Source organism: Cheilinus undulatus, linkage group 2 (genome assembly GCF_018320785.1).
Source record: "Cheilinus undulatus linkage group 2, ASM1832078v1, whole genome shotgun sequence".
Classification (NCBI taxonomy): domain Eukaryota; kingdom Metazoa; phylum Chordata; class Actinopteri; order Labriformes; family Labridae; genus Cheilinus; species Cheilinus undulatus.
Window position 1 is genome coordinate 40,771,277 of NC_054866.1, and position 13,703 is coordinate 40,784,979.

The following is a 13,703-nucleotide window of genomic DNA, read 5'->3' on the forward strand; positions in this document are numbered from 1 at the left end:
GAAAGTTCTTTTGTCTGATGGTGCTTTTTGGCCATTAGGGAAGACTATGTTTGGTAAACACTGCACATCACCACAAACACACCATCCCCACTGTGAAGAACGGTGGTGGCAGCTGACCTCTTGGCCAGGTGACCCTTGTAAAAGAGATCTCGATCTCAATGGGTTTTATCTGGTTAAATAAAGGTTGAATAAATCTTGCTGTGGGGATGCTTCTCGGCATCTGACCTGGATAGGTTGTAAAGGTAGAGAATAATATTAAAGCTTTAGTTTTTATGCTGAGTTCCATTTCTTTCTTGCTATGTTTGTAGAAGTGTTGCTCTGACTAAATAACCATCATCACCTATTGTTATGATGAAAAATGTTAGTTTAAAACCACAACAGTTGTCTTACTATGTTTAGCTTAAACTGGGTGCTGTTTTTTTTTTGTTTGTTTGTTTGTTTTTTTGATGAATTTTCCAGCAGGCGGGAAATGTCAAAAATGTCCAAAAAAATTAATTAGAATAAGACAGAGTTGTCTGAATTCCAGCTGGGTCGGCTGATAGAAAGAAGCTATCATTGTGAAGAGAAATTTAACGTCTGTATTTATAATATTTATACAAGTATAATATAGAGAAAACACTTTTATACCTGCAGAAATGATCTGACTGTGATCCCTGCTGTAGCACTGATGGATTGCACCTTTTTTCTTTCTTTCTTTGCCAGATTCAGGCCAAAAAAAAACCCTAATTCAGATTAAATTTAAAGCAACTTTAAACTACAGGAGCACAAATTCATAACAAGTTCCCTTTCTTGGTTCTTTGGATACAGTAAAGTAGAATAATGGTGGAACTTGTCAATCTATGTTTAGTGACCACTAGGGGGTGCACTATTACTACAACATTCTTCTGCTCATTCATGTCATTTTCATTCATACAAAACATCTTCTGTCTCAGCTACTTTAAATCTTTTCACTTCTCAGCTTCATCATAGTGTAAGAAATGTCTTTTATTGTTGTTTAATATGGACACAAAGGAAGGATATGCAAGGAAAGAATAAGTTGGTAGCAAAAGATCAAGAACCTCAAAGAGTCCAACAAGAGTGGTTTCTTTTCAGTTTAAGAAAATGATGTAATATGAATGGAAAATCTTTAAAATGTGCATTTAACTATAAAAGACCTCTCGGTATGTATGTTGACACACTTTAAAACTGAGCGGCTTCATTTTAACCAGACCTACAATGAAGATTGGCAGCAGTGCCTCAAAGTTTGCATACCTGTCAGTGCCATGGTGGATGTAAAGTTAAGCTATTCCTGTTATTAATGATTTTTAAATGTTATCTGTTGGTTTACTGGCTTTGGATCATGTCCTCAAACCCTGAACAGAGTCTTTCTCTTGATGTTGTGAAGACGTCTGTGCTGAGCTGAGCTGTTTATTATGACAACATGATAATTCTGGTCCTGAAGGATGTTTTAAAGTAGGTCATGACTGGGCTCACTGTTTATCGTAATCCAGACTCCATTATTTTGCAGCAGTACAAACATGATGGATGTTGTTTTTGGTAGTTTTGTCATGCGTGCTGCAGCAGAAGCATTCCTCTGACACTCTTTTCTTTAGGCTACCTTTTTTCCTGACAGGTGAGTGAAAAGTGAAAATACTGTTACACTGAAGATAAATGCATTGCCAGGGGCCCACTGGTGTGCTAACATACTCTCTTTGACGTACTTCTCGCCTGTGTGTCCAGGCAGCTGTGAGGTTATTAGTGTTTAGGTGTGATGTTGGGTCACATTGTTCTGTTGTGCGATACAAATCTGTAAAAAAGCACTTTAGGAGTGTATGGGCCGGTTGTTCCATGATCTGACTGTGGTTTCTTAGTAAAACAGAAACGCCTTCACTTACTTCATGTACATACACAGGCTGTTTGTATTGCTGATGTAGGTCAGAGTAGGAAAAACTGGTTCATGTGGTAGGTGTGTCCAGTTTGTGTTCATTTCAGGGGCTAAAAAGACTCTATAGAGTCTAAAAGCTGCAGGGTGAGTGAATGCTCTGATGGATTTACTTCTTACTTGATGGTGTGACGTCTTTACTCAGGATATAACGCAATGAGGAGAAATAACTGGAGTAAATACGGGAGCAAAAGCAGCTGGAGTTGATGGAAGCTGTGAGGATTTCCAGGCGTGCATGTGGAGGATGTACTTCCTTGTCAAACAGCTAAAACTGTGCATTTAAATCTTCACATTTATGCTTATTTAAGAAATGACCATGCCTCTGATTAACGCTTCCAGAGTTTGATGTGCACACTCTGAAGCTAATACAGGATATTTATTCAGGAATGCCTCGTGGGCATACAGTAGGTGGGGATGTTGTAGCTGTCAGAGTGGCCCCACTTCCCCCCTCCCTCCCTCTGCAGTTATGACTTTGCCCCTCTCTCCTCTGCCTCTTGCCTTTCTGCTGAAAAGAGGAGGGACTGTCCAAGTAATCCAATACCTGCCCAATTCATGAATGTTACTGTAACTTGCTGAACTGCCCTGACAAGTGTAGAGGTTAAAGCACACGAGAGGCTGACAGCTCAGGCTGCACATCTGCTCAGAGGGAAAGTTTTTTAAGACAGGAGAGGGGAGAGAAAAACAAAACTAAGAAGGGGAGTCCCTGGCTCAGCTTCAGATGACTCTTATGGAAGAATGATAGAAGTAGCTGCGGGCTCCCTGCCATCCAACATGTCTGCAGAGGAGAGCGCTGTGAGAGTTAGGTCTCAGAGTGAGACGGACTGCTCTGAGGGACTGGATGATGATGTCCTGGGGCGCATTGCCAGCCTACCTCTGGATCCATTCCCACCAAGGGACTTCAGAGGGAAGTTTAAAAAGATGAGGCACAAGAAGAGGCCCACCATCCTTGAAAGTAGGTGCTGCTGATGCTTTAGTAATCATCTCAACATTTCTGTTTTTAATCTGAAGGAAATGTGAGAAACTGCTCTGTAAACCCAGTGCTGGCTACTATTATCATCAGATTGTGAAATGCCTCACATCCTCTTTGCATTTGTCATAGTTACAGAGGAATCTGTTGGCTTTTTCATAATAGAGTGGCTACATCTGCTGTTATCTCTTGTTATGAGCTTACTGTCTAAAGCATGCCTTGGACTTGACTTTAATCTCTAAAATGTCTAGAAATCTTCAAGATTCATGCCAAGAAATAGTCATGTAAGAGCAGGATAAGTGAGCAAAAAAAGAGAAGAAACAAGGGGCACCAGGGGCAGAGAGTGAAAGTAAGAAGGAGTCAAGTGTTTGAGCTTGATAACCACAAAGATGGCTGAGCTGAACGGGACAGACATACCTCACATTCCTGACCTTCATCAGAGCCTGATAATGCTTTTAATAAGTGCTTAATGTGTCCGAGCCCTCCACCTACAGCATCATTAAAGAAAAATGTTCCTGTTTAGTTTGTCTTTTACAGCTCTGATGGTTGCACTGCACATAAACAGACCTGCTGCTTGTGAAAGTAGTAGTCAAGATGTTTCTTTCTGACAGCAATTTAACTGAGCATGCCAGGAAACTGTCAGAGCTTTACGTCTAAATATTGGCAGCAGACGAGTTCAGAGACATCCAGATAAGATGTTGTGTTTAAATGTTACGCAACGCCTTAAATACATTCAAGTTCCTTCAGGGTGGCTTTAGGTCTTCATATTTTCGTGATATTCCCTTGTGGCCTTTTTGGATGTTGTAGCATTTTCATAACAGATTCTTCTGATCTGTTTTGACATTTTATATCTAATCTGAAAAGGCAAACTGTGTAATAAATCTGAATACAGGACAGAGCTGTATATCTAGTTTTTGTGTTTTGAAGAGGAACATCAGTCAGTCATGTTTTGACTCAAAGAGTGAAGTCAGAAGTTTCAGTTTTGTTCTGGCTCATACCACTCTTCATGCTTTTTACCTCAGTATCCAAAAAGAAGCCATTAAAGCGGTTGCTGACTCTATTTTAACCTTTTCCTCTCAGGCAGCCTTGTTGAAAGAAATCTACATTTATTCTGCAAGGACGTTACATAAGCATTTGCCCTTCAGAGGGCCTCTCACTGGACATGTCAGGCTGACCAGATTATAACTGATGCACAAGTCATGGAAGTTAACTGTGCCTGTCAGAGTTTCAAGAATCCTTTTTGGGTTGATCCCTGCTTTCACTGCTAAACTTTTGCTGTGATGAGAATACTTGAAGCTACTGCTTATAATTAGTTATGAATGGGCACATTATCAGAGTACAGCTAAAGCCAAAACTCCAAATGATAACATCAGTGTAGTTAAAATGCTGATTGTGTTTTCTTAGTGTGTCTTTTTGGTAAGTTCTGAGGTGGAAGATGTTTGTTAGAAGGGCAAAGATAAAAAGAAACGGACTGCTTCTTTCAAATAATTTCCCTGTAGATTAAACACAAAGTTTAGAGTGGTGAAGACAGTCCCGATACACTCAGCACTACCCCTGTGTTTGCTGGTTCCCATTTTGGGGTAGGGTGTAACGACTCCTATTGGAAAAAGGGGTAGGTTGAAGCACTCAGGGTCTTCAAATTAGAAATCATCATTCCAGACTTAGTGTAATGGAGAGCTCCCAGAAAGCCTTGCAAATAATCAGCAAGACTGCTGCTCAAAAACAAGTGTAAAAACACAAGTTTCTTTGTGAATAAGAGATGAAAATTAAGGTAACCATTCATCTACATTAGGACCTGTCCCATTTAGGGATGTGCACAGTTAGCCAGATAGATGGCTGTCTGTCCACAATCCCCGAAAATACCAGAAAAATCCGTTCCCTTCCACCCTCTCTTTCTCCACCTTTCAGAAGATGTGTGCTGAAACAAGATGTTCTCAGATTTTACCCTCATGATGTCACATGGGGAGTAAGCACCCACCCCCAAGTTTGGTTGGCCCTCCCTGCTTGGAAGAAGTTACACGCTCCTCTCCTGATCTTCCTCTCAGCTGCCAGCTGAGATGCTAGATAGCTCAGTGGATTATGCTGCTGACTTAAGTCTAGGAGATTGAAAGGTTCAAATCCAAGTCAGGTCCTAAACTTTGGATGAAAGTGTCTATAACATTGTAACATCAGGAGAGCCACATCAATTTCCTGAGAGGTGTGGTCAGGGGCAGAGTCAGACCGCTAATTACCATTTAAAGCGGCAGACACAGAAACAGAGGGGGTTTTAGATATGCAAAAGTCCAATACTGGAGTGTTTTTTCAGCAACAAACTTCACAGGCATGTTTTGAGGACCTCTGAGAACAATATGTCTTAAAAGGGTAAAATATGTCCCCTCTAAGGTTCATTTATGCTCAATGCAAATATGAAAATAGATGTGTGCTTTTTTAACTTTGCAAACATCGTTGCCCTCATGCTGACAGGGGACTGTTATGTTTGAGGGGACAATGAAAAACAAATCCACTGGAGGTCGCTATCTCTCACAGAGCTACTTTGAAACTTCTTCGTCCGTCCCATAGACCGAAGAAAGAACGGTCCGTCCTCTGCTCAGCTGTGCTCTTGTAGCTCTCTTTGTGCCCAGGTGAGCTTACATCATTCATATGTTTATATTTTCTAACAACTCACACAATATTCAGTGATATATCCTCTGAAACCTCCACTAAGTCCTTCCTTTTCCCTCCAAATGCTTCTTTGGTTTTGTTTGGCTACTCTGATCTGAAGGGATGGTGGACGGTGGTGTTGCAACGTTTGGTCCATGTCTGTTAGCTGCTCAGGGTTGATGTTGTTATTATGGTATGATTTATTTTGCCTTAGACATAAGTAAATTATATTTCATTTTGTTTTTGTTTATGGGCTTTTACCGCTGAAGTGCTGCGGTCTGCTGTTGAAATTAGACTCATAAGAAGAAGGGTACTCCAGGATGTCATGGATAAAGAAATGACAGCATTTACATTGTAGACATAAAGGCCAGATGGAAAAGAAAGTCTTACCTGGAAGACGATCACATCCCAGAGTAATACATTGTCTATCAGCCGATTATAGTCAATAATTGCTGAGTGGTCCGATCATTGCTTATGGGCAGGAAACAGTAGCAGTCATAAACATGGAAAAAGCAGATGTTTGTGAAATTTCACAAAACTTTTACTAGAGATGTGCTGATTGTGAAACTCAGGGCTGACACTGATGCCTAACATTTTAGCCCTTGCTGATGTTCTTTTCTTTACTTGTTTGGGTGTAATAGTCCCAAATCGCTGACATTTTCCCTCATGTTCAACCACATTATAATATCCAAGTTTGTCCCAAAGAAACTCTCCTCTAAAATCAGTCAGGTGTGCCTGATGCCAACATTAAATTGATATAAGAAATAAGATAAAAAATCTGCTTCTAATATGTGTTCATGCCACATAATCTGCAGACATGTTGAAGGCAGATATCACTAATGTGGATGTGAACCATCGCTGCATCCCTTTTTACAAACATGTCTGTTTTAATGTGCCTATATTCTGTTCATCTTAGTTTGAGTTTTTTCCACCCGGCGACTTTGTTCAGCACTGATTATTGCGTCACTCTTACCCAAATGTTCCCTCTTTCCAGAACAGTGTCAAAGTGATGGGAAAAAACTTGGATCTCAGATGAAACGCTAAATAGTTTACCCTCAGTTATTCCTGCATATACCATCTTGCCAGGTTTCACAGTGTACACTATCAGCAGCTGTGTTCCCCAGATATTCAACAAAGAAAACAGCTCTATGACTCTGCTCCTGTGAGTGCTGAGCTGTTATGGCGTGACTAAATGAACTAGCGTGTCACAAAGCGTAACAATTTGGAAACACAACCCTCGTAAAGGATGGCACTAGTCACAGGAGCACTTTTGTTTGAGGCGGTTTATTCAGCGTTGCCAAAATAAAAACAAAGTCCCTGCTGTGAGAAGGAGGGCGGGTTTACACACTAACATACTGTACGCTACATTACAGAGCTCAAACTAGACCGAGGGCTGTTCAGCCTGCAGGCTGGACTCACTGTCCCGGGTTTAGTGAGGACACCTGAGCCCCTGATTGTGTGTTTACCCTGCACACAGAGCAGCTAGCGAAGGCTTCTCCATCACAGAATGTTACATAATGAAGGGCAAGTGGCTGTCGCTTGATGGACAGACAGAGTTGTGATAGGATTATACTGAGAGGCAGCAGAGGAAGGGGGATTGGAGGATGTGTTTTATGGACCATATGGTTGATGACATAAATCTGCTTTTTACCCTGAAAAATGTTGTTAATATTGGATTGTACTGTTACATATCCAGGAAAAGCAGCAGGGGGTTTATTTTATTTTGAATTTAGTGGAGAAGCACTCAAAATCATGTAATTGCACCCATCAAACAAAACGGTTCAGTCTGCAGACTTAATGATCATCTCTCCTGAGCTTTTCTAATTCTGAGATTTACAGGCTCAAAACACAAATTTGAATAGTGTTAAAGATTTTAGTTTTAACCAGATACACGGTCGGAAGTTGCGCAGATAAAAATATTAACGGCCAAAGTGTCCACATGAAAAATATGCCAATTACCAAGTAAGTAAAGAAGTAAAGAGTGAATAATGAGTTATATGTCTTGTTACCTAGGAGTTATATTGCAAGAATCCTTTGATAGAGACTCGAAGTCGACCCACTTCTGGTTCGGTGCTGTGGTTGCCTGACTCCATGTAAATTTAGACCTCCTGAAAACTATACTGGGTAATCAGCGGTATGGAAGGTTTTTGAGTTAGTCAACACTGCAGGTAATAAAAAAGCAGAAACAAAGGGAACTGCAGATAACTGAGTAGTATAAATACCAGTGCAGTGGCCAGGACAAGGACGGACCTGGGCCAAGCAGAGCTGTAGGGGATTTTGACAAGTGGGTAAATCTGCCTATGACCAATTATCTGATGAAGTGAAAATGTCTTCAACACAAAATCATGTCATGCAGAGAGGCGTGGTGCAAGAGTGCCATCTCACTTTTTGCAGCTGGGTGTTCATACTCGAGGCGTCCTGGTTGATCAGCAGCAGTTTGGAAAGAGCCGTGGATGAGAGGAGGACTGTACTGAACTATCAACAGTGTACTGTTCTGTCCTTTTCGGGGATTACTCTAAAGAAACCTCAGTGGTTATTTCATGTTTAAGCAGAGGTTACAGTTGAGATCATCAGTTTATGAGGACTAAAGTGGGACAATTATTGATAAGACTTAAATTTAATTTGTAAAGCAGAGTTTTAATGTAGTGTCTTGTTAACGGAGCCCTGGTCAGTTATTTGTTTGGACAGTTTGTTGGGTTTTTTTTCAGTTTATGATGGTATTTGGCTGTTGTAAACTGCTAAGTTATGGTTGAAGCTAATGTGCTAACTTAGAGCTAACAGTGCTAATGTGAAGCTAAGTGTTGTTAATGTAGGTGTATGTTGTGCAACTGGCTGCAGGAAAATCTCACAATTTCCATTATGTTTGTTTAAAAAACTTACATGAAGACAAATACATTTTCAGGGTCCGGTCATCTGTAAAATGTGTCAAGAAGGCTGTAATAATAGGGTAATAGTTACTTGGGTTTACTGTCACCTCGGTTTCTACTGTCTTGGTCTAGGGCTAGGTTTGGAAATCAAAATGTGTCCTCAGTCCCCAGACATGAAGCTGCATCACAGTGTTTCTGTTTTTCTGTTTTACTGCTTTTAAATGCAGGTTATTGGTCTCATATGACTATCTAAAGCAGGCTGGTAGCTGTTCTAAATGGCCAAAATTCTCAAGGACTGTGAGTCAATGTAGCTCAAGTCTAGTGGAAGCTCTGATGTGAAGTAATGCTTTATGTAATTTAAAACAGAAAAAAACAGGCTATAAATATTTTTCTATGCTTTGCAAAACAATGGCGTGCTCCGCCCCACAAGTTCAATTTTTTAAAAAAGCTAAGACTATTGCTAGCACATATCAGTCAAATTCTTCCATATATCCCCTAAACTGGTCGCATCAGAACAAGCATGCATGCTACAGTTTGACTACAGGAAGTCCATAATGTGGTTCCTTCACATTGCATTCGTGTAGGAATGCGTCTAAATTGTGCACCTGTTTTGGATAGGTTCTTTATTTGACAGTTACGGCCAACATTATCAACAGGAATTCTGTCATTACTTCTACATAATCTCCACACACAACCACAGTTGCTGCAGCTGAAAACATATACACAAACTCATAAGGCAGTCATTATAAGCATGTGCAAGTTATACGGCAGATTTGTCTCATAATGGTAATTAAAGTGAGACTGGATGTTTTGTAAATAGCCCTTAATACAGATTTTCCATCATGTCCAACCTTGGAGCCACAGACTGAATTTTAACCGAGGCTGCCTACTTCAGGTAGGCAACTTCTGTACATAAGGCATCAGGGTGTCTGCAGGCTCTTAAAAAGAATCAGTGAATGCTTTTTTTTTAAGTATTAAGAAGCCCCACTTCAGTAGACAAACAGACTTTCCATTGTCAGCCACTTTATTGTATCAAATCAGGTTCTTAGTGGAGAGGAGGATGGTGAATAGAGTCAGAAATGGGGATGAATGATTGGGGTAGAGACATGCGGGAAAGGAGCCACAGGCTGGACTTGAACCCAAGCAGCCTGTTTACATGGAGCACGCCTTAAACCACTGGGCCATCTGGACCCTGAAACTTTTTCAAGGACACACCGTCCATTACACAATGAATGATAGTATCAAAAAAGTCCCATAGCTTTAAAAAATATAACACACGCACAGCACATTTGTGCTCATTTGTTGGGCAACACATCTGCTGCCAACAGTTGTGAAGTTTGCTTTAAATTTTTGCTGGTTATGAACAGGGCATTACCACATTGGGTGACAAGAACCTTTTTTTTTTGCTGTGGTATTCAAACAGATCAGACATTTGATTTTAACTAGTGATTTTATCAAAGTTTAAAATTCAGTTCCTTTGAAAACCTTAATTTTTGTATATTTTGTAAAATATATCTATGAATATATATATATATATATATATATATATATATATATATATATATATACATGGTATTGCTTTAAGTCTTTTAAATCCAATAATTCAGTTCTGAGTGATTTTTTTCTTTTAGCCAAAAATGACCAAGTTCAAACACAGCCTTTGACTCGTCTTATTACTGAGCATTTTTTGTATCATGTGGTCTCATGTAGATCAAATGATTCATCAAGTAATGCACATGTGATGTAACTGTTTAAAGATGACGTGATTGAGAAGTAAAAGGGTTAAAAGCCATCAGTCAGCCCCTGCTCATGCAGATCCCCTGTGTGCAGTTAATCCCGTCTGCCTGCTGATCACTTTAGTGTCATCTCCCCCCTGCTGCTCTCACAGATGGTCACTGTAATGTGTCATTTTTACCGGGTTCTCCGTCTCCTCTGGCCCTCACAGTGGGACGTCAGATGCTCCCGATCACACTGAAAGATGCACAAGCCGGGCGATGTCATCATTATCAGGCCATGCCTGCACGCAGACAAACAGTAGTTATTATTAACTGTGCTCCGCTAAGAGGATTGCTTCCTGCACTCTCAGCCTCCGCGCAGTTATTTAAAGGGAGCTTGCTTTACCGCCCACTGCCTGCCACAGCTTTAGAGAGAGAGAGAGAAAGAGATGATAGCAGTGAGAGAGAGAGGGCTGATAGCCAGCGACGGGACACAAGAGGAGGGGTAAAGCAGGGTTGGTGTGTTTTCTCAGTGTCTCGTCAGCACAGCATTGTGAGCACGTCACACTGAGCTGACAGCAGGCGTGTGCTACCTGCTGCTACTCGCTCAGCTGCTGCCGCTGCTGCGCATTGTGGAGGGAAACCAGAAGTAAAGGGGGGACACTCAACAGGAAGCTGCAGCCATGACCAGCCAGCAGGACTCAGGCTTCTTTGAGATCAGCATCAAATCTCTGCTGAAGTCATGGAGCGGCAGTGAGTAGCAGTTTGTCTTTTTTTGCTGTGGTTTTACGCTCACCTGACCGGCTGATGCTGCACATCCTCTGGGAGCCTGACTTTATGGTTTTATTGTCTTGTTGCTTGCTGCTATTATAGCTCTGTATGACAGATGCTGCAAACTTGGTAGCATCATACTTTTAGGAACAGACCGCCACACTTCTCAAGGTTTTCAGTTGTATCTTAGCAACAGCAGAGATGTAGCTGTGAGTATGTTGCAGGCTCAGAAGAAGTTGCTCATCACACAACACTGTGCTTACTATTACTCAGACACCTGCATGTTTTAAGTTCTGCTTTGGTGATTCAGCATCTCATTTCTGCTGCTTCACTTTAAAGTAAATCCTGATTTTACTTTAGTCTGAGAGTCCCTGACAGACGCTAAATAGCTCTTATTAAGTGCAAGGACACAGTAATAGGATTAGAGGAGGTTCAGCTCGGTTGCATGTTTCGTCCAGAGCTCTCGGCCTCACTGCCTCCATGAGGCCCAGGGGGAAAGGAGAGGAGGCCTTTCTGCATCTAATATTTGCATAATTCTGTTTCATGCTTGGTATGAGATGTGGATTATAAACATGGATTCTCTTTGGAAGAAAAACAAACAGAAAGGAAGAGAAGTGAGCATTGTACTGGGTGAAACACATTCAGAATGGATGCACAATTAAAATTCACTAACTAATGCTATTTCACTGGAGGCTGGCATTGCTAGCTTGTGTATATCTCCTGCATCTGAATGTAAAGAGATATCACAGGACATGCTGTCCCTGTATACACACTCCACATTGAGCTATCTCCTGATGATGTTGCATAATCCTCTCAGTGGGTCACTTTGCTGATAAATCACAGGCAGTCTTTGTACTGTATCAGCAGCACTGACCCACCAATATGCATTTAAAATGTTCAATAGAAATGATCTCCTAATCTCATCTCACAGCTTCCTTTTATACCCGCTGTTATGTCATCAATCATAGGTTGGCAGCAGATATATAAGGGGAAATAAATACTATAAGCACTGGATTCCAGAAAAATTAATATGAATGAATAAGATTCGTGTTTATTTCCTCATATTTGATGTGGTTTAAATAAGCGTGTTTCCTTGCTTTGTATTAGATACAGTCTGCACACAATGTAAACAAAGTCAAGGCCCTTTTAGACCCCATTGCCTCTTCAGTCAGTGTGTCCAGCACTAACAAAACAGTGGCAACCGGCAGCACAGACCTGGCATTGTGCAGCAGCAGTGTCAAGTCCGGTGTCCAAACAGCCTGAAGGCTGGTCCAGCATCAGCCAATCAGAGCGGGAGATGAACTGCAGTAAGCCGAGCACTGTCCTGCTCTCTCTGATCAGAAGTCAAACATGTTGTTGTTCAGTTTATGAAATGCAATCATGCACATGCTCTGTTTTTATAGTGAGTTTATCTCACTTTTGACAAGCTTTTGAATAATTCTTGGATGTACAGCTGAGAGGGCAGTGTGATATTTGGGCTTCTATTTGAGAAGATGGTTTTAAAGTTTTTTAAGGGACTTGAATGAGTAGTCTGAAATGTTTTCTAGCAGCATTTCGTAGTTTCAAGGATGAAAAGATTTTTTTTAGATATATTTTTGTTCATTGTAGAGATGCATCTGGCTGCAGACCTTTATGGTGGGGCGTTTTGGGCTCATCTGTTGCTGACCTCTAGAACAGGGCTACCTTGCCTATGGGGTGGGAAGTGACGTACTAACTCTTGTTGGGTTTTTCCTTAGTTTGTGGTGTGTTATTTTTAATTTGAATCCCCCTCCCCCTTACCATAACCTTTAGGGTTCAGGTGCCAAACCCTAACCCTCTTTTGGTTTTCCTTAGTTTGTGATGAGTTCAATTTAAACTTAGCCCCCTAAATACATTTTCAATTTTTATTCATAACATTCTGCAGTTGTGAAAATTACTGTAACCTCTGACTGTGAGTGGAAAATATATGTCATTCAGTACATCTCTGTGGTTCCGGCGTGGGTAATGTATGTCACTTCCTGCCCCAGGATCAAGGTCCCCCCATTGTAGAGGTCTGCAGCCAAATGCCCCACCATAGAGGTCTGTAGCCAGATCCTCTTGTGGCATTTTAGGACTTTATTCATTGAGGAGACAGTGGAAAGAGTCAGAAACGGGGATGAGCGAGTGGGGGAGACATGCAGGAAAGGAGCCACAGGCCGGACTTGAACCTACAAGTCCGGCCTGTGGCCTGTTAACTGCATAACTAACGAAACCTCACCCACTAATGCCGTTGTAATAAAAAACAGTAAACCAGTGAAACATGGGTTTTTCCTTCCAAGTTTGATGGCTGTAATAACAGCAACATACAATGGGTGTGTTCGCTTTGCGTCTCTGTTGGCCCATCTGGAGCCTTTGAAGTCCCTGTAAAGTGATGAAAATATCTATTTTAGGGTTGTTGTATGACAGGAAACTTTATTATGAACCACCAAGCCAAGTTTGAGTCATGAAAAACATCTCTTTTGTTATGAAATTAATTTTCAAAATCATGAAAAATGAGGCAGTAAAATCATCTCTAGGGTGGTGAGTTGAATTAGCTTAAGCCATGCCCACTCACAAGAAATCTGATCCTCTCAAGTTTAAAAGAATTCTTCTGATCAGAGTGTAGCTGCCTGGCTCTGTGCCGGAGCAGAGAGACAAGTTGGGGATTAAATTTACTGTTTTCTGGCACAAATTTCTGTTATGATGCTTTTAATGACATGTTAGCCACCGTGGCTGATAGATTTGGGACATTTACCTCACATTGAACAAAAACACAGCATGGAGCTGGCTGTTTACTCTCATTGAAGGCAATGGCATCAACTAAC

General features: G+C 41.1%; 1 protein-coding gene across 3 annotated transcripts in view; it reads left to right on the forward strand.

Annotated features, from left to right (window-relative positions):
• Positions 1-2,577: 2,577 nt before the first annotated feature.
• Positions 2,578-13,703, forward strand: part of LOC121518638 (protein furry homolog) — a 74,009-nt gene continuing 62,883 nt past the window's right edge. For 2 of the 3 annotated variants that reach the window (XM_041801101.1, XM_041801108.1), the window contains exon 1: positions 10,619-10,863. In XM_041801101.1, the coding sequence (XP_041657035.1) occupies positions 10,794-10,863 (70 nt within the window). In that variant the 5' untranslated portion in view covers positions 10,619-10,793. Of the gene's footprint in view, positions 2,874-10,618; positions 10,864-13,703 lie in introns of those variants that run through there. The other variant, XM_041801093.1, reaches the window with a different exon arrangement.